This window comes from Colletes latitarsis, chromosome 4, assembly GCF_051014445.1.
Source record: "Colletes latitarsis isolate SP2378_abdomen chromosome 4, iyColLati1, whole genome shotgun sequence".
Classification (NCBI taxonomy): domain Eukaryota; kingdom Metazoa; phylum Arthropoda; class Insecta; order Hymenoptera; family Colletidae; genus Colletes; species Colletes latitarsis.
This window is the reverse complement of record NC_135137.1, coordinates 37463450-37484244: the sequence shown is the minus strand read 5'-3', so window position 1 is coordinate 37484244 and position 20795 is coordinate 37463450. Positions and strand designations below refer to the sequence as shown.

The following is a 20795-nucleotide window of genomic DNA, read 5'->3' as shown; positions in this document are numbered from 1 at the left end:
GTCATTGAATCGTTTCCGCGCGACCGGATTATATTCTTTTCGTCTGTAATTCATCCGCAACAGTTCCGTGATTCAGCGACCTGTACCGGTCGGGTTACGCAATCTTCTCGAATATCTTATTCATCTGAGATCCCCGTATGGTCCATATTTTGTTTATCCATCATTCGAACGAATAACGAATGAAATTTCATTCGTCGATCGCTTATTCGTCTTATTATTCACAATTTAGCTAACAGCAGACTATTGGAACTTATTTTTTGTATACAACGGCGAAGCTTGAAACACCGAAATTAACGGTGCCCGGTTTTGTCAGCAGACAGTTAACAGTATACGAGATATTTAACTAGTCTGCGGTATTTCTCACCTGACCATAATTGAGTCGGTAAAACTGATGGCAGGATCTTTTTGCAGCAGGTTTAAGTTGAGCTGAATATACCCGAGACCGTATACGTATTAACCCTTCCGTGACTTCGGTACTTTTTTCGATGAACTTTTTATTCGTCTATCGATCATAGCGCTCGCAGCGAATACTGAATGTGTGTCAGTTTCTACTTGTTCCAATTTCTTACGTTCTCATATAATCTTTAAAAAATCCTTGAAATTTAGTCGATACGCGCGTAGAATCCCACAAAATCCGGTGAAATTCGACCACGAACACTTAAGAGGTTACACCAGGAGATGTCTTTTATGACTTAGAAGTGCACCAATAAAAGGTTTCTTTCGTATAAGAAGCATCACCATCGAAATACGACAATATTTTTAGTCCAATAAATGCTTTTAGTCGTATCGCGGAATCCGTCCGTATACCTGGGTCCCTTCGGGATATCCCAGAGGTTCGATATTTTGTTTATTCGACTTTCGAGGCTGCCCTCTGCCCGATAACTCTCAGGTATTCGCTCGTCTTCGTCGACGCTCGGGTCGAAAAACCAAAACACGACCGGCAGTTCCTCTACGACCGCTTGCTCGTCGTGTTCAGCGAAGTCGTTCTATTTCCCTTTCGACACGACTTTCCTCTTTCAAATGTTTCCTGTTACGCGATCGTCGTGCACCGTGAGAGCGCTCGTAACGAGGACGATGTTCCTTCTGGCACATTTCCACGCGTTTCCTCCGGTTACGTCAGTGAAACGAGCACATCTTCCTATTACTAACCCTTTGTGGACGGTGGCTGGATACACCAGACAATATACTTTCACGCTTCTCGACACGCGTCGGAAAATTGCCTAATAAGTGCTACGAATCGACCGAAAATTTGTTTTCTTCATACACTAGCAACGTGAGTAATAACAGTCTTAGGTCACATAATTAACTATTTGTTATCTATTAGCGAATTGTTACTTTTAACAATGTTGTACCTTTCCTGAAATTTGTTTGAACGATGGACAGGCTGAAATATTTTATAATAATCCTTGCGTTAATCCTTGCAGACGAAGACAGAGGCAAGGAGGACCAGGAAGCATGAGGAAGCTGGAAAAGACGAGTTTTGCGGAGAAGCAGAGAATAGCTGATTTACCGTGAGTCTTAAAAATTATTTTTAAAGTACAGGAGGAATTTTTGAGAGGATTTTTCGAGCTATCGGGACGGATACGTTCAAAAGAGACAAAGATATTACTCGGAAATTAGAATGACTTCTAAAGCACGCGTTTCTTTTTCCATTAACGAAAGTGTACCGATACGTTTTAACAAATTTTTTGCCTCTTAAAGGACGTAATTTGGATAATGTTTACTCCGGTAGCAGCACTCATTGCGCTCGTACTTATTAGAAATTTGCTAGAAATTGTTGTTTCCTGGTACGCGGAGGCGAGACATCTGTCCCGACAGCCTGGCAATGGTTTTTTTTTCGCGTCTCATATTTTAGAGAGTCTTGAAAACTGAATTCGTGCTTTCTCGAACATTAAAAATATCGAAAGTACGTTTCAACTTGAAATTAAAATGTCAAGCGGTCGGGAGTATCCTCGCAGGAAATTTTATCAAGAACGCTTTTCTTTTTGCGAAAGAGGATACTCCGTAATGCATTTCCTGCGGAGAATCACGTTTGGATGCTGCAACAATTTCCCTTTCGATGTTGCTCTTGCAACGAATTAACGTTCCAAGAGCCCAACTCTGTTAACTTAGGAAATACGACGATACCTTCGACAGGGGTTCTTTTCGAGTAGCTCGAAAGGGGACGACGAATCGCGTTAACGTCGAAATTATTATCTTATCGGACCGTTGACAGGGATCGTGTCCTGGTCGATGTCTTCGAGCCAACGAAGTAACGCCATTTCATCTCGTTTCTGTAATCTGTCTGCTACCCTTCCAACCCCTGCGGCCACTGACACCGCCCTCTTCTTTTCCCGGACGTTGCGATGCTTTCCGTTCCTCGAACAATGTTTTCCAGCTGAATGCGTCCCGCGAGATATTTGCGTGGGCTCCGCCTCATATTTGATAATCTTTGATAATCCCGAGCGTGTCCCCAACCCCTGATTAAGGGTGTCAGAGTGGAAGAGGGAGAGGTCGCGTCATTATTCGCGACGTTCGTTCGTTTCTCGCAAGGAGACACACCCCCCCCGTATTCACTTTTTAATACGCTTTTGTTCCTCGAAACGCTGAATCCCAGGACATTTAATTCTAGGCGTACTTTAATATTTTTCAACTCCTTCTGGAAAGTTGTACAGAGTTCATGGCAAAACTGAAATTCCTTGCAATGGATTTGTAAATAATTGAGAACCGTCGTACGATCGCGTCTAATAATAGTGCGTATTTAATTGTTTTTCGGAACGTAGACGTCAGCGTTCGAGGCCATGCTTTCTCTGATCAACCGACACATCCGCTGCTCAGTTTTTCATCTCGCGTCAGGGTAATCTGGCCCGAGGCACCGCCGGCTAGAATTCCCGTTCCTCTCTTTTTCTTAACGTTTTCTCCGCCACGCCTTAGTGCTCACCTTTCCTGGTATAATGTACGTCGAGTTAATTGGATGAGGCGGCCTACTCGTGACTGTTCAGGCCACTTCTTCCGCTCGGCGAGGGCTAAGCTCGCGGATCTCGCGATTCCTAAACGCGCCGGGAATCACCAAAGCGACATTGCAACGAGCACGTACTCCTTACGAGACCTCACCTTGCGTTTCTCGTCGATTCGAGGGGTTACGGCAGGTCGGAGGCGTAAAATATTTACGCTATGCGACACGCGTTGCATCCAGACGACGATGTTTTAAGCGATATTTATCTAAGGAAGTCCTTCGACGGGAAGTTCTAATTAACTGCGAGTACTGTTCGTACAGCGTTCGTAAACACCAGACTTCAATGGCAACTCTAATTGACCGGTTGGAATTTTTTTCTTTCGTTCCCATAGAACTCGTTGTCCCCCTTAGCGTTAATGACACGCGCGAAATCGACGTACCGTTTATTCTCGACTTTTAAAAGTGGTTTGATTCGCAAATGGCTCGAATTCCTTAACGATGAACGCGAACGCCCACGACACTGGGGTCTCAAGGATCTTCGACAGTAATTTTAAAGAGGCCTACAGGCGCTGAAAACATGTTTCGATCGGCTCGAGCGATGGGTTTAAAGGGGCTTCAATCCACATTTTCTGTTTTACATTTTCTTACTGATTAAAATATAGCCTAGAACTTCTAAATCTTCTGGATCTACAATCGTGTTTTTCGATAAGGATTCTTTCTCCTCTTTTAAAGAGGAAATAAATTTTCTTTAAATCCCCGATTCAAGGAAATCTATGTTTAATGCCGCAGAGTTGCGTTCCCGTCGAGATCGCGAGCTCCTCCGTAAATCCGTTTTGGAAAATTCGCTTGTTCTCGGTTCCCGCGGCGCGAACTTCGCGCAGAAATTTCCCGCTTTAACGAGCTGTGTCTACGAAAAACTTGTATTCCTACTTAGGTCGCTTCTCATCGAACCGATCCCTCCGGGCGATCGTCAGACTCCGGGAAGTGTCATTCGTTCGATTCTCACGGACTCGCGCTGTGAAATCTCGAGACATCCTGGAAGTAATGCATCTTCTTTCCGTCAATTATCCATTAACGCTTCTGGATCTTAGAATTCAATTCCTATTTGACGCGTACGCGCGATGCTTGAGTCGGGTTTTACAGCAGAACCTTACCATTTCATCCATCTCGATATACTTTCCTCTCGGTTCCGTTGCGTTTAAAACCGTGAATCGACGTGGCAATAATTAACTATATTCTTATTGCTCCATATAAAACGCTTGTGTGTCTTCCGTGACTCTTCTAATAACGACATTTCCTATCAGTTTTTTATAAAGTGCTTCCCGTTCTCCAATAAAAAGGCTGCTCCATTATGCCTTTGACACCATCTGCCGTTTTAATCTCTTCCCCGTCGAACCGACTTCCTAAGCTCTAAAGAAAGCGATCTGACGAGGCAGTATTTGATGAATATAACGAACGACGATGGATCGCGAGATAAGTTCACCTCCAGAGCTAATTCGTCGACGGTTCCGATTGGATTTTCTCAACAGTAGCTTCTGAGAAATCTTCATCCGTACTCGTAGAATGGGCGGGAAGCTTATTCTGACGCTAAGCTGTTCTTCGAGCCTGTACTTTATAAAAAATATTCAACCTGTACTCGGTGAACTTCCGCATAATTTCAAAGGGAGCATTTCGATGCACTAATACGTATACCAAGTGTACAGCTGTGCGTTGTATTCTCAGGAAAGATTCACCGATGCATAGTTTCGGTCTTCGACTATTTCATCCCGTCAGGGCTATCATAGACTTAACGAAGAATCGTTGGAAAACTGCAATTAATCCGCAAAATAGTTACAAGCGTCCGCAGTAGGGCAGGATGGCGAGCACAGGTCAAAGCGAATCGATTTCGTTGTTTCGTTGCAGGTTTTTTCTCTCTCGGAATAGTCCCGCGGGTTGACGCAAGTGGGAACAAACTGGCCTTGCGGATCCTGACGGCAGTTTGTCAGTGTGACAATGCGCGGGCGTTGTTACACCACTAAAGTATTGGGCGGACGTGTTTACATAGGCAGATCTCGTAAGCGCTGGATATCAGCCGTCAGGCGTCCGCGTGCAAAATTGCTTCGTGACGTGTTTGTCGTTTCGTTCGGTTCTGTCTACGTACGTGTGCGTTCGCGTGCTCGTATCGCGGGGAAATCACGACCCGTTCGTCGATCGGGCGCGAGCCAACGGGACAGAGGTACCTCGTATTTTAAGGGCGAAACGCACGCACGTCGAACCGTAGGAACCGTCGCGTCGTTTCGGATAGATCATCTCGAACGCTCGACGCACGGTGGAATTTTATGTACTAAGAACGTTTCAACCCTGACCCGCGACAGACGCTTTTGACTCGATCGTGGCATCTGTTGCGTCGCGACGGGGCTGTAAAGCTGGTTGCCAACAGGTCGAAGCGGTTCGATGCCACGCGAGACGCCGTTTACGTTTTGCCGCGATAGAACACGTCTACGTCCGGAGTAGAAAATAGTGGACGCTCAAGGATATTTACCCGATCGTGAATCACGTCAGGTCGAGTCCTCGCGAGCCTGTTTCCCCGTTTCAGAGGCTGCAAATTTCCGACAGAGTAAAGGATTTAAATGAGGACGCGTAAACGTCATCGTTATTTACGGTCGTGTGAAAAAAAATCTCTGTGGCGAGATTGCACTACTTTATGGGGCGATAGACTACTTTTTCTCAAGGTTTACTTTCGTGAAACTTCAGGACAAAAAAAAGTAAATAACTATCGTAGAGTCTTTAAGTAAATAAAAGCACTTGTAGCGTTCAGTGATAGCTCTGCTGTTCGCTTTGGTGAAATATTTCTGCATCGACGATGAACGGTGAATAAAGAAACGCTTTTAAGTAATCCTCAAAAATAGAAATCCAACGGATTTAAATCCGGGTGGGGAATAGACAGGTTAGACCTGATTCATCCACCCGCTAGAAAGTCGTTCGTTCAAGAACTGTCCGACCACTCGGCTGAAGCGTGACACCCTCATGCATAAAACACATGCGACCTATAACGTCTAATGGAACTTCTTCCAATAACTTATGCAAACGATTTCATGCAAGAAATTGACATAGGATCGAAGCAGGCTTGATTACGAACTTTTGATTTATCGGACGTAAAGCCGCTCGATTCTGTTCCACGAATAAACTTCGCAAGGACAAATGCAGTCGTAACTGAGATTATCTAAAAGTTGCACACTGAAAGTTCATCTTTGTTGAATCGTAATAAACAACTTCGAAGTAATTCAAAGTTTAAACGATCAGCTCCGTACACCGTGTATAGGGGTTGAACGAGTTTAAAAATGCAAATACGGTTGAAAGAACCGACAGACGTCCAGGAGTAAAAACCGTGCACTTCGTTAACCAATTTGTTGCTCGGGAAGAAACGTTACTCGTCGATCATCGGCAACCGGCAGTCGAGGAATTCATTACCGGGGACGCAATGACGGCAGTTAAGATAGATTTATGCGAACGGGGCTCGTATCGATTTATCTACTGATTGGAATGTTCGCTTACGAAAATTGCCGCGTGCAAAGAGGGTACTATCAGCTTTATTGAAACGTTCGTGGTCGAAGGGTGTCGAAGACATAGCCTCGACGATCACCGCGTGATTGTCGTCGATTAAGTTGTCATCCAACTAAGACGTATTTATGTATAATATAGAGGAGCGAACGGTTCTTCCCCGGGCAGTCAAATTCCCCCAAATTAATTCCATGGAAACGATTTACACGATTAAGAAGTAACTAAATTTTAACATTCGTTCAAATTCATATAGAAATTGTTTCAAAATTGACGCCCGTAGATCATAGCTGTTGAGATAACTTCGAACACAAATCGTGCAACCAAACTCACGACAATGCTCGCAATTAACAATTGCAATTAATTCAACTCGTGTTTGTTGGTAACTGAATCTCAAGCGAAATTCAAAACGTTAAACGTGCACGGTACAAATGTCGGGGGTAGACATTGCTGTGACCAATTAGTCGCAATGTTTTGAAAGAACGTTGTGTGTCGTATAGTCTCCTTATTACCGTCGCTCGAGGACTGAAATTAAATAGCCGGCGTATGAAAGTAAGAACGTATAGAGTTTATTATATTTCACGTTGAACGTAATTAGATACGTCAAAGGGACCCCCGTCTTTCGCGTTTTCAATTACCTCATTTGCGGTAACTCGTCGGTCGACGTTTACGACGCGAGAGACGCCGCAGCGTCCCTTTTGCCGACGACGAGTTTTCTGTTGAAAACGCGAGAGACACGTTTTCGCGGCTTTCATTCCAACAAGTTACAAACTGTGACTTACTTATTCCGCGAACGACGGCAGAACGGTGCGTTGACCTGGAAGTTCGCGCGAACGGATGTTCGCAAGAGAACGGAGACGGCTTCCGGTTTGTACGCGCGGCTTCCTTTGCGATAGACCAAACCCATCTGATCTATGTTTCGCGCTCCAGCTATGCTTTAAGCGCAATAATTTCTGTCGAACGACAGTTGACCATCGACGATATTGTTACATCGATCGAATCTTGATTACTCGAACCTTTCCTTTCGTAAAGTTTGTTAACTCTACAAAGAAAGAGAAAATAGTAGATGGAATTAAATCTAGAAATAACGTTTGAAGAAAAAAGCACTCGAGATAGGCAGTTTTGGTTTAGGATGGCGTAAAATGGGAAGAATCGAAACGCGATGGGAACGAGGAGGCGTCGGATCACAGAAGCGTTATTAAGAGGCGTGTTACGCGGCTTGGTGGCAATTAATTGAATTAACAGAGCAGCTTGTTGCCAAAGTACACCGCCAATCGTGCCGCAATCACCGTAAACACGCCGCGCCATTCTGTTTATTTTGGAGTTTCAATTCGTTTCGGCGTTTCTGCTTCAATCAACGTTACGGCTGGTTCAATTTTCGCGCGATCGACCGTGCCGTTGTTTCGGGGATTTGCGAGCGAGAAATCGTCCGATCGACGTCTCACTCGAGGGAAAGTGAGAGAACGAACGGGACCGCAATCGGCCAGAGGATCGACGACGCAGGGAATAATATCTAGATCAAGGCGGTGTAGTAACGGTACGTTTGATTTTGGTATTCCGGGTAGCCTCTATCGTAAGAAAAGTTAGCGACATTTTGAAGACAAAGACTGAAATCATCGATATAACAACGTTAGGTAAGAAACGCCTAATTACAATAAAGAAACCATAGAACTTCTATCCGAAGGACTTTTCGAGGCAATCAACAGTTTGGAGGTTGTTCGAGGGGCTCGATTTAAACGACTCGCCCCAGTTTCTTTCGCGCCTTGGAAAGTTGTCCACCGATTTGCATATCTTCGATCGACGACGCGGCAATAAATCCATCGGCGGATTCCACGGTCAATCTATCCATCGAATGCATATTAATTTGCGCGTTCGTTATTTTACCCGAGTTTGCCGGAAACTTTGCGTAATAACTGCGCGGGAGCCATCGATTCGCTTAAGCGGATCGACGTTACGCCGAGCTTATTCGAATTACGCGCCGTTATCGCTTCCCGTTCGATGCATAATCCAATCGACGGACCGCGCGTTTGACAATAAACGAACGAAGAAGCCATCGACCGAGACCATTACGACGAGCAAACGGAGGGGAACGATCAAATTGACTTAGAGGGATTTTATATTCTCTTCGAGAGCAACAAATCTTTAGGGGAGGGCTTTAAGGACGTCTAACGATGGCTATCGATTCCTCTCTCGGTCACCGAAAGCAATAATTCCGTGTACTTTGAGGATTCTTCGCTCGAAGCTTCGCTGACAGACTAATCGCTTCGACGGATGCTTTGTCATTCGATTGATCCTCCCACGCGAACGGTTGTTTCGGTGGTTTCCGCTTCGAAACGTACCGCGCTTCTTTAGATTAATTATATCTCGCTGTATCGATTACGGGGCCCTCGGTTTATTAATTAATTTTCTTTCCATCCGCCTATGAGGATACGTTTACGTGATTGCAGGCTTCGTTACTTTCCGAAACATGCTTTATTTGTTACGGAGCTTTCGTTGGCGGTGTCGTTAGGTGTGCAAACTCGGCGACCAATTGTCTTGAAAATAATTGAGTGTTAGGCGGGAAAGCGCAGAGGTATATCTCGGGTCAGGGTAAGCCGGGCGTAAAAGCGAGCGGTGTTTCTGTCGTGTGCAGTCGGGGTAACGAAGCGCATCGGGATGCAACGGCACAAAGTAACGAGAAAGAGGGACTGTCTTGGAGTGCGAAAGGTGGGCGCGAATGTCGCGCGACACCGGGACAAAGGTGGCCGCGCCATGTACACACGATTTGTCGCGTGATCGTGCGACCACCGAGAATTTCACAGACGACGCGTACACGCTCCGTGCAGACTGTTGTTATTCCCGTTTGTCACGAGGATCCTTTTAAACGCAACGCGGTAATTTCCTCGTCCGCCCGCGATGACCGGGGCAATTTGCTCGCGATTCCATTGTTTCCGTTTCCACGACCGGGCGACAAAATACCGTGAGATTTCGACCACCGTTATATTACCCTCTCTACGGCCGGGCAGACTTATTGTCGTACTTTCTCAACACCCGTAAAACACGAATCAAAGCTCGCGACCCGCTTAAAACGCTTCTCTCCGCGTTACGCCTCCCGGTCCGACAACTCGTTATCGTCGCGAAAATTTATAGGAATTTAAAAAGTTTAATCTTTACGAAACGATCCCGTTCGACGTGCCTTCCCGGGAAATGTGTTTTCTTGTTGGCCCAGAGCTCGTATTCCGCGGGGAATTATACGCTCCCAGGCAAGCACCTCCGAACGAGGGAGGAATGTTTCGTAATAAAACAATGTCTGTTTGAAGAATTTCGCCTGGGAGAAGATGCTCGGAGAGAATTAGGCGTGGAATATGGCGGTCGTAGAAGCGAAACACCGTGCAAGGGATTTCGGAGATCGATGGGGACGATCTGTGCCGGTGCTTCGACGGAAAGTCTTTCGAGATGGCGTGTCATCGTCCATATTTTACGGTCAAAGTCGAGAGAGACCTTCGCAAGTACGCGTTGCATCAAAGTATTTCACGATTAAGCAACAGAAATTTAATATTTCATGGAAGCAATGATCGAGAAATTTTTAACATCGTATAAACCACGCGTTTCAAATAATAAGAAAGGAACGAAGCGAGTAGAAATCGGGACACGCGTATAAATGGGCCATTCGCTTTGCTCTCGTTTCGTTGGCTCCACTTCCGGTGGACGGAATTCCTCCTCCGCGACGCCCCCGTCGCAATTTAACGCCGAACAGAAGGCGTCTGTAAAAACGGTGCTCGCAGTCTTCTATTAACCAACGGGCAGGAGTTTCCCGAGCGAGGCAACGGTTGCGTGGAAAACTCGTCTGTGGTTTGCTCCTCGAGAGCGGCGCAAAGAAAAAAGGGACGCAATTTAGATGCAAATTGCAATCATATCGAGGCTTCGATCTCGGTCCTGCGGACCTTCGAAACCGATCAACGTTGTTTCAGTCCCGTAACTGTTTCCTCGACATTCTCCGCCGGCTGTCCGTGCCTTCTCGGCCCTCGTATCCCTCGACAAAGGGCCTACTTTCCGAGCGTAAACTTTCGAATGTATCCTAGTATTCAAATCACGGCCGCTGTAACCAGTGGTTACTTTAATAGCGATGAGGAGAGATAGCGAACCGGGGGCTAGAGTTGCTCGGAACGGAACCAAGGAAGCACCCCGAGGTTTCCACGTCCTGGAGATCCCGGCAAATAGGTCGACGGGTCCTTTTAACGTGCGTTGAACGGAGAAAAAGCGTTCACCGCGGACGCGTTTTAAATTCAAACGAGTCCCGATTACGCCATTCAATGAACGCCCGCAGGATTACGCGCGTCGCGAACTTTCGAATGACCTTTTAAACTGACACTCCGCGACTGGAACGAGTTCGCCACGAAACCCTGTAACACCCCCCTCGCCCCTGCGCGTTGCACGTTCGCGCCATTAAATCCTCCGAGCAGCAACGAAACTATCGCGCCAACTTTTCCGCCGCGACGAACAGTCGCCGGAAATCCCTCAAAAAGCTGCCCGGAAGTGTCCATTTAAACTTCGAATCCCGACGTACGAGACAGCGTCAAGTTATCGGTAAGGGTTCAGGGGTCGCGAACTTTTTCGTCGTGAAATTAAATGGGTAATCAGCGAGCATCGATTGTTTTGTATATATTTTTGATACTGCTTTGAACTTCGATCGATGCCGTTTGTACTATATTCCATTTTTCCCGGACCACCGGACAATTTTATAGAAGTAGCATATTCGCGATAAAATTCTAAACAGTGTAATTAGTGTACGAAGAGAATATGAAAATTTATACAGAATGGGAACTGTTGCGCCCTGGAATGTTCGAGGACCCTTCGGTAGATGCCACTGCCTTCCAGTGCTGCAACGAAAGGTCCCTCAAGATTCTCGCATTGTGCAGGGTTGCAAGATTAGGGGTAGAAGGAACGCAAGTACGATTGGCTATAGTAGAGTGAAAGAAATTGGAACATGATTTATTAACACTATTTCTGTTGCGGTTCACGTGTACCTATTCCGACCAGGTGTCTTTTGACACTGGAAATAAGAGTTGAATAATTTCCAATGAAAATTTTAAAAGCTGTCTTTCGGTAGAAACAGTGTTAATCATGGAATTTTTGTCTACAATCTTAGTAGAAATTCGGTTTATTCGTTGCTGTTGGAGTACCTGAAAATTTGATCGATTTCATCAATTATCCATGCAGGCTATCGCGATAGTTTGCAAAGTTTCACACCGTGAATTTTTGGATTTTGAAGTTTAAAAACCACACTGGCGTGGTTTTTGTATCGCTGCGCATCGAGGGACGGTAGAGGCGATCGCACGAGCCGTTTCGAGCGTCGGTCGTCTCTCAAACGACTGGCAAAGACTGCGCCGAAGATGAGTGGGTACAAAAGGGTCGGCGAAGAGGTCGACAAGAGGATCTCGAAAACCGACAGCGTTTCCTTCCTTCCCGGAACCTTTTCACCCTGGCGGATTCCCCTTTTTCTACGTCGATTGAAAAAATACTCTACAGTGGGCGCGGGATCGCGCTCGGACCCCGGTCGATCGTCGACGCGAGCAAAAATTGCGCCGATAATCTGTAGGATTCTCGACGAGCCATCGAACGGGTCTGAACCCGTGAAGAACACTCTGGAAACGGGATTTCAACGACAAGCGGATTCGGCGACGATTTAACCCCGCTACGAAGTAAAGCGACATTAAAAGGTCGAGGGGTTTTCGTTCGAGGGGCAGCAGCCGCGAAACGAGAAAGCTTAGGAGCGCCGGGATTAACCGGAAGTGCTTTTAGCGAGAATAAACTGGGAGCACGGGGGAACGGTTGGACCGGCGGCGGAGGTTCACGACCGGTTTGATAAAAGTTACCGAGCGTTCCGCGGCGAGCAACGCCATAGAAGCAGCATTCCCCCGTTTTTTCGGCGGCGGCGCGACGCGTCGAATGCAATTCCGCGAAACGGAATTCCACGGTCCGCGGAAAGCCCACGGCGGGAAATGGGAAACGTCGCGATCTCGACTTAACGAACAGCGAGCCGCGCGTACTTTCTTGCACCGTAGTTTCCATTCTCTCGATTGATAGCGTCCTGGGCGGGTGTTCGTTGAACGAAACGGCGGTGGAGACCTCGACGAAGAGAAACGAGCGCATTGTGTCCGACGAGCGTGCAGCTTAATAATCTTCCAATTACAAAACCGTCTCGGGCGTGCTTCGTCCCCTAACCGGTTGTCCCCGAGACGCTTACCGTCGCGTTTAGCAGCGTGCTTTGGAGCACGCGAGAGAGGGTGGCTGAGAGCTGAACGGCCGCGAAACGACGGGGTAGGGTTTCTACTTTTTCGATGCAATTGCAAAAAGCCACGCAGACGTCGGCGAGGTTTCAGACGCGCCTCGACCGTGCTCGATGGCGAGTGCTGGCCCCTGAAACGACTAGTGGTGCCTGGAACGCGGACGGAGGAAGGGTGTCGACCGTGGCAACGGACGTTGATGCTGCTGGCGATGGTGGTGCGCGTGCAACGGTGGATGTGAAGGGCCTACGAGGGCTGCCAGAGGGTGCTGAAGGGCTCGAAAGAGTGGCGAGCAGGGGCGGCGAGTGCCGCGGCAGCGTTTCTGCTCGAGTGTCGTGGAAACGGAGACGCCGGGATCCGCGACGAAAGGAGCGAAAGAAAAGCCAAAGGGACGGAGAGAACTTCTGACGATTTCCTCGAAATGCTTCGAGGAGATTAATGAAAAGAGGAACGTTTCGATTATGGACGACCACCGAGCCTAGACGCCTGTCCCGAGTAATTAGCCGGCCGATTACGTTGTCACGACCCCCGTTATCGATCCAGATCGTTATCGCGTTCGCTGTCCGCTGACCCACATGACGGGTTGGCACGATTTCGATCGAGGAACCCCGTTGCATACGAAACGAGCCTGTATCGGTAATTCGATAGATTTTTTAGTACCATTTCGGTGGCCCAAATTCGCGTGCTTTTCGTGCCTTAGAAGCAGCGGCGCGCTTCAATTTATTTAGCGTAAATGAATTTCATGATTTTTTGACAAACCACTCCTGAGATTTAAAGCGAATCGTACGGGCGGAATTTTTTTTAAAACTGTAGTGCCATCAATGACCCTCGCGCAGAAAGTTACCATATAAAATTTCATGTTTTTCTAATGAACCACTCCAGGGATTTAAAGCAAATCAGAGGCCATCGTGCGCAAAATTCTGTAACCTGTTTTCTGGATTTTTGGATTCAGGCCACTTGAAATGTTAAAAACTGAGAGTGGGGGTAATCAAAGGTTGCACGAGTCTCTAAACATTAACGAGCTCGCGCGTATTATATTTTAGGTGGAGCGTGTCCTTAAACTTTAGACGCGCTTTTCTCGAAACTAGGTTTTTCAAACTGGCCCGCAACTTTTCTCGCGAACTGTTTATTCGATTCGCTCGAAATTTCGGTCGTGTGCTCGCGGTTACATTGTCTAGCGTTGCACGTATGAACTTTGTTCGATGATACGCATAGTATTTTTACTCGATCTTCCCTTAAGATAACGTATGTATCCAGATCGGTCGTCATATTGCGATCCCTTTCTTCGCGATCGTTGAATCGGTTATCGAGCACCTATGGCGAGATGGCGAAAGATGATGGACTTGACAGTATCTACGGATGATTCGCCGGTCCCATTGTCAAACGGTTCGCACACGTACACGTCACGCAGATGCGCATGCACGTGAACACACAAACGAGGACGCACACACGGTATTGATTGCTCGGCAGTCGGTGGCTTACGATTTATGTCGTCGCAGCCACCGCCGGAATAACCGATGTCACGCCGAAAATTCACTTTTTTCGCCCGCCACCTGCGTCACCATGAATCCTACCTGACAACCGGAATCGTCCTGACCCCGGCAGCCAGCGTGCACAAAAGTACGGAGCCGAAGAACGGCCGGAATTTATCATCGGTCGCCGCGGTCCTAAAAAACTTGCCTTTAGCGTCGAGACTCTCGCGAATCCCTCGAACCTCGAATTAATCTAGAAACTTTGTCGCGATGATTTTTAGCCACGGTGCTACGACCCAGAATTAAAACTAACCGAACACCCAGAATTGATAAAATATCCACTTAAACCGGTTAGGAATCGTTGCACCGTCGCTGGCAGCATTCTATTATCGCGCTCGATCGGGAAACGTCTTTCAGGAGGGAGAATCGTCCAGAAATGGGTGAAATTCGAAGCTAAACCGCGGCGCAATCGAGCCTTTAATTGGCCGAAGATTGGGAAATCGGCGTATCTCCGGAACCGTGACTGGTACAGGGGTGTTTTTCTTGGATCCTTTCGGCCGGATTACACCGATCGATGAAATATTCGATGAAACTCTATCCAGGGGAAACCCTCCAAGTCTACTTTTAATTAATCGCGGCCCGACGGAGAGCCAGCCGTTGGTTAAGTTACGGAACACCGGAGTCCGCCGCCGCGCTCGCGAACTTCCAGAGCTGGATTTTCTAATTTCGCGTGCATTCAAATGCGAAGTAAAAATCTGTCGGAAGTGTCGGGGACCCGGGGCGACCCGCTCTACGACAAATTGCTTATTCAATTCTAGCGCGAGAAGCGAATTTGATGCTGGTCTTATTCCCGGGACTGAAACCGGGGGAATAAAGTTCTTTCTGGATCCGGAAGCTCGCGGGTTGGAAGACCGTTTAAAGAAGAACGCGGTATAATTTTAGGAATAAGGTCGAATTGAAATTAAATTACGACGAACAGTCGATTTTAGTTTTCGTTAAATCTTAACTGTCGAACAATCGCGCGCTTTTAAGATTCGAAACGAAGTTAGTTAAGGCGGAGATCTCAGAAGCGACGTTTTCGAAGAAAACGAGCGCTCTTTCGATCCTCTTACGCGCGCATTTTTGAAGCGACAGAATTACGGTCTCGTCCCTTTGTTCGAAATTGCCAGGCGTCGTACGCGCTCGCGATAAATCGTCTATTCAATTTACGCGCGAAAGCGAGCTCAAAGGAGAAACGTGTCTCGGGGTTGGCTCCGGGAAACTTACATTTTCGAAGAAGCAAAAGGCGAGGCGGAGGAGAAGAGAAACGCTCGAAGGAGGAGTTTAAAAAAGAATCGTATAAAGCGAAGATAATTTCTGCGATAAGACTCTTGGCCCGTATTACCCTACTAGTTAATAGGATCTACGTTACTAACTTAGTTTGGAACTTAGTTGGACTTCCCCGAGTGCAAAGACTCTTCTCTCTTCCTCTCTTCCGCAGACTTCCCGTAGATTACTGGCGCCCGGTAAGAGCCGAAAATCGTTGTACAGTTTGACTCCGGGATTTCGCTAATCTCATTGTGAGCATTCCTGGTGTCCAAATCCTTTCCTCGCGACGCCATGTTTCGCGACACTTTCGAGAAACGCCGCGTAATTGACCCCCTGTGTCCCAAATTATGTTTCAACGATCGACGTTGAGTTAACACGGTGTAAATAAATTTCCATCGATCTGGATTTTCTCTACACCGCCCCGGCGTAACCAAGACGTCACCGCGGCAAGCTCTCTGGCATCTTGTTGACCTACACGTTTGCCAAGCCGGATAAAGATCATCCTGATTTCGCCCACGGAATGGATGTATTCTCGCGTGTCTATATTCAGCCGTATTTATGACGGCGCCGCTCGTAAACAGAATGGAAATGGTCGTAAAACGTCCAGTTGTTCGCGATCCCGACAATATACCCTTTCACGTGTTTGTTCCGACTTTTTGATCCCCCGAAACGATCCTCCCGGTTGTTCCATCGTGTCACAAACCATATTCCAGAAGCCTTTGCTTTATTAAGTCGTAGCTAGAATGAAAAGTAATTTTTGTGCCATTACGGCGAACATCGAGTTGCATTTAAGGCTGATGCCTTTCTCGAGGGGATCCAGAACCGTAACACTTCGGAATTGCTATTACTCGATGTTGTAGGAACCGGATAAGTGAACGTTTATTGTTATTTGACTTCTTCCAAAGGAGCGCTCGCTACAGTTAGACGGACGAGGTAAACAAAGATTGGCCTCTATCACTTTTTCTGTCGTATTCTCCATCCAGGTGATCCACTTCCCCTCGACGACGTCGCCCTAATGTTTCACAACAATCGAGCGAGGAAACATGATATCGTTTTTCCTCGGGAAAGTCGTTTTGTTCAGCCAATACTAGCGGATTCGTAGTTTATTGCTCGGACGAGCACGTTATTGTCCTCGTATTTTATTCGATACTTCGTAGCTTCCATTCGAGCGCTACATTTTCTGGCAAAGGGCGAGTCCCGATCCTATTATTTTAATATTGGTATTGCACAGTTTTTCGTTCTGTTTTCGGTGCACTGTGAATCAATGGGTTCGAATAGGCGATCGAAGGTCGTTGACGTCGCTGGTCGGGTGCATTTTCTCGCGGCGGTTGCACCAGTTGCGTCCGTTCTTTAAGTCGCTGTTATTCAATTTGCTTCGAGCGGGACACCTTCTGCGACCGCTTGTCTGCCAGGAAATAACAGCCATGAACAGAAATTGCAACGAAGTCACCGACAGACGCGCAGACGTATAAGCAGCCACGATAAAATCAGCCTTTGTTTACCGCGACGAACGGTGCAGGGGTGAATCGATTCTCGTTTTCGATATGCATGGAAACGTGCAACCGACTCTTCGTGCTTTCTTCCTCGATACTCGATGTACGAGAGATATTATTGACTAGTCCGATACGGGCCACTTATTGTTTTCTACTTCAATAAACTCTGAGAGCGCATCGATGCATTCAAAATTAAAAGAGAAGTCTCGGGAACGATAATCATGAATTAATTGCTGTAGACCTTTTTTTTATTTTAAGCGGGTATTTAGTATATTTTTTCATAGTCGAAGCGGTTGAATTGAAAGGTTCGACGTAAAAACAGGTCGGTTCGATTTTTTTAGGGAAGATTGACGGATGTCAAACGATGCTTGCGTCGAAAACTCCCAGATATAGAATTTCAATTCAATCGAATGGACGTGATCGGATCGCGTATTTGGTCCATCTGTAAAGTTTTCATTTTAGAATCGTTTCCACCATTTTTGAAGACAAATTTTAACCATCTAGCTTATCGCGAAGTAGAAAAAAGGAACTATGAAAGCACGAACAGACGGATAACTCAGGGATTTTATTATATGTATAGATTAGAGCTTTATTGCGCACAGTATGCACAAGCACAGGTGTCGTTTGATAGATAACCTCATTCGTTTAAAGCTTTATAGCCTGCTGTATAGCTAATATTTCCGCAAACTAAATAGCCTATACTTTCCGCAATAACATAAAAATCAACTAAACAAAATTCCATTTGAATTCGGCCAAAGTGGTAAGAATAATTTTTAATTCTTTATTAGTATTACTTTGGTAATTTGACATTTTGAGCATTGAAAATATATTCGTGAAAGGATATGCGAAAAATTTATGTATTTGGCAAAGATACGACGCAATCGATACACGGTTAAAACGTAAAAGGCGAATGGCTGCCCGGGCATTTTTGGTTATATTCTTCGTATAAAAGAACTAAAATATGCGTGGATCCTTTGATAGACCCTTTAGCAGCGAAATACCCTTTCGGAGGTATATTCGAAATAATAACAATTCGCTTGAAAACATACCTTTTGCAGTATGAAAGTCATTGAAATCGCGCATTTCTGACTGCTTGTGCGTTTAATGATGGATTTATTCCGCCGGTGAAAATAATGGAAAAAGATGGAAGCTGCGGTTGCAAATATTTACCGGTAATAAACAAAAGGACCGAATGCAAACATACGTTGAACTTTACCAGTGACAAAAGTGGCGAATAAAAGCGGAAAATGTAAGAAAATTCTGCGACCATATTGAAGCTTTGTTACATGGTTCCAGAATAAATGATTCGCCTTCAAAATCATGGATTTGAAACACGCCAAACTGTAAAAAATACTGTCTACGTATAGCTTTTAACAAAAGTTCCAAGAACATTTTTTTCTCTTGAGAACGAGAATGTCTCTTTAAGTGATTTGGGAGTACGATCGTAGGTCCATTTGGAAAAGGAATAATCGATGAATGTTTCGAGCAATTGAGCTGTCCGGACTCTGAGTGAATTATTTTTCTGCGAAGAACCCTCTATTCCAGTGGTTTCCAAACCTTCCCCTAAAATCGGGGATTCATTCGTTCAAGATTTATGTACAAAAAATGTTTGTTACGTTCCTTTCGATCGATTCGAAATTAAATTGATTTTAATCGATTTCTTTTCTGGAAATAAATACGTCGAAATTAAAAAATTATCTCGTAGTATTAATTTTATCCAGTGACAGAGAAGAATCTCTAAAATAATACTGGTAGAATTAGATTCATCAGTGTATTTTCTGAATATTCATTAGTCGTATGCTTTTAACCATATCGTAGCGATATTAAAATTACAACCTAGTAGCTATTTCGTCATTATTTTAAGTACGTTGAAGTCATATTATCTCTGAATCCAGCGGAATATCAAACGTCGTTCGAAAGCGTCCGACATAAATCCATGCGGGTCGCTTCTCATCGGATGAACTCTCGTATGTGGAGCGCCACTTGAATACGATGGTGTTCCGAAAGACTTAATACCCTACCTTTGAAAGATCGAAGACATATTTCCAGCGTCGTTTTTCTTCGCAAAAATATCAATGGTCTTAATACTTGCTCTGTCGTTTCGGAGCTTGTTAGAATTAATAACTGTCGCTTGTCTCCTCGTTCTGTTCTCTTTTACATCAAGCATTCTAGCACTAACTTGTCTGTTAACCATACCATTAGCCGGAATATGCAATCTCTTTCTCTCGCTTAACGGCGCGGTACAAAAATTTATACATTAACGCTTCCCTTGCCCATCTATTTAAGGTCTACACGACGATAAAATTAATCATTTTCAAGAACCTGTACGTTGGAAACGAAATTCATCGCCAAAATAAAATTCTGGTCATCGATCTGACGTTCGTTCCAAGTAAAGAATCATATTGTATTAATTTGTTTAAAAACGAGCGTTTATTGGGGCGGTTTGCGGGTCACGGGGATATAGGAAACGTGTTACGATTTTCGAAACGGGCGAATCACGAGGATCGTATGCGGATAAATATAGCAACGAAGAACGCCGGTTCTCGAAAACTCGAAACAGCTGTTTGTCGGGCGTAAACGACGTCCTGGACGCTGTCGGAGAACCCGTGGACGGCTTTCACCCCTCTCGTTCCGGGAACCGAGATGGCTGGCGAGAGAAACAGAGGTTGGCTAACTCTCGCCGAGGTCAGTCCCTTTTCCTGCGAAAGAGAGCAAGAGTCCCCTCGATAAATCCGCTGCGAAAGACCTTTGACTTACAGTGTCAGCCAACGGGGGTGCACAGTCATCGCGGAAGTCCATCCCCCGCGGCACTGTCTAGACGCTTGCCCCTCTATTATTGATCCTGCCGCGGCAATGGGATGAAAATTTGTGGGAATACCTGATGCCGCCGGACACGTCACACACGCCATTTTTCGATCAACCAAAACCTCGACTTCTGGTACCGCGACTCGAGATTTTCCCATCGCCACGGAGTGGACTGGGTCGTTTAACAATTACCTTTCCTCGATGGTCCGTAGTGTAATAACTTTTGGGTTTTGGAACGGTCAGAGGGTAGATGAAATGCTCAAATAGTCGTAGGTTCCTCGCTCAGGTACTCTAAATGTTACAGAAGGGATTGATCCGCGAACTCTGACTCAGCAAGAGTCTGTCCCAACCATAGAAATATGTTGGTAGAAAATTGTAATTGTAATGGACGAGTACCAACATATTCAATTTAGAGTCCCATTTTGCGTAGAAGGATCCAAATTTAAGGAATCTTGAGGTTTCCTTCAGTTACGGCTCGTTGAGTTTAAGGACTACAGGACGAAGTTTCGTCCCACCGACGCTGTCTTGGAAACACGAGTTGAATCTGAAGCGGAATGTTTAGGAGGTATTAGTACTAGGATAGATCGAGTACCCCATTTAGGGAAATTAATTTTTAAAAAGTAGCTTGCTGGTCTCCCTATCTTCGATCAATCACGAACTATCCGTCCCCCGATTAAGTCAATTAATCAAAGCGTGCTTTGTGTTCGCGATAATATTCAATTTATCGTAAAGTCGAAGAGAAAACGAAGGATTTTAAGATTTCTTGGCTGACAAAGTCCAGCGATATTGGGTGAAATTTTCTATTTTCTCCGATCGGGTTGTAAAGGTCACCGGTCTAAACACGTTTCCCTCTGTCATCCAATAAATTCGAAGGGAGGGGGTGGTACACAAGCGGCCCGAGTCACGGAAGTTATCCACTGAAAGAAGCTCGGGAAAGTTTCAGGACCACGCTCCCACCGGGGGAGGGGACCAGGTGAAT

The 20795-nt window shown here is 45.9% G+C and overlaps 1 protein-coding gene across 1 annotated transcript in view; it reads left to right on the top strand.

Annotated features, from left to right (window-relative positions):
* Nucleotides 1–20795, top strand: part of LOC143341396 (uncharacterized) — a 179700-nt gene that overhangs the window by 77955 nt on the left and 80950 nt on the right. The window contains exon 5 of the mRNA XM_076764297.1: nt 1425–1511. Within this exon, the coding sequence (XP_076620412.1) occupies nt 1425–1511 (87 nt within the window). The remainder of the gene's footprint in view (nt 1–1424; nt 1512–20795) is intronic.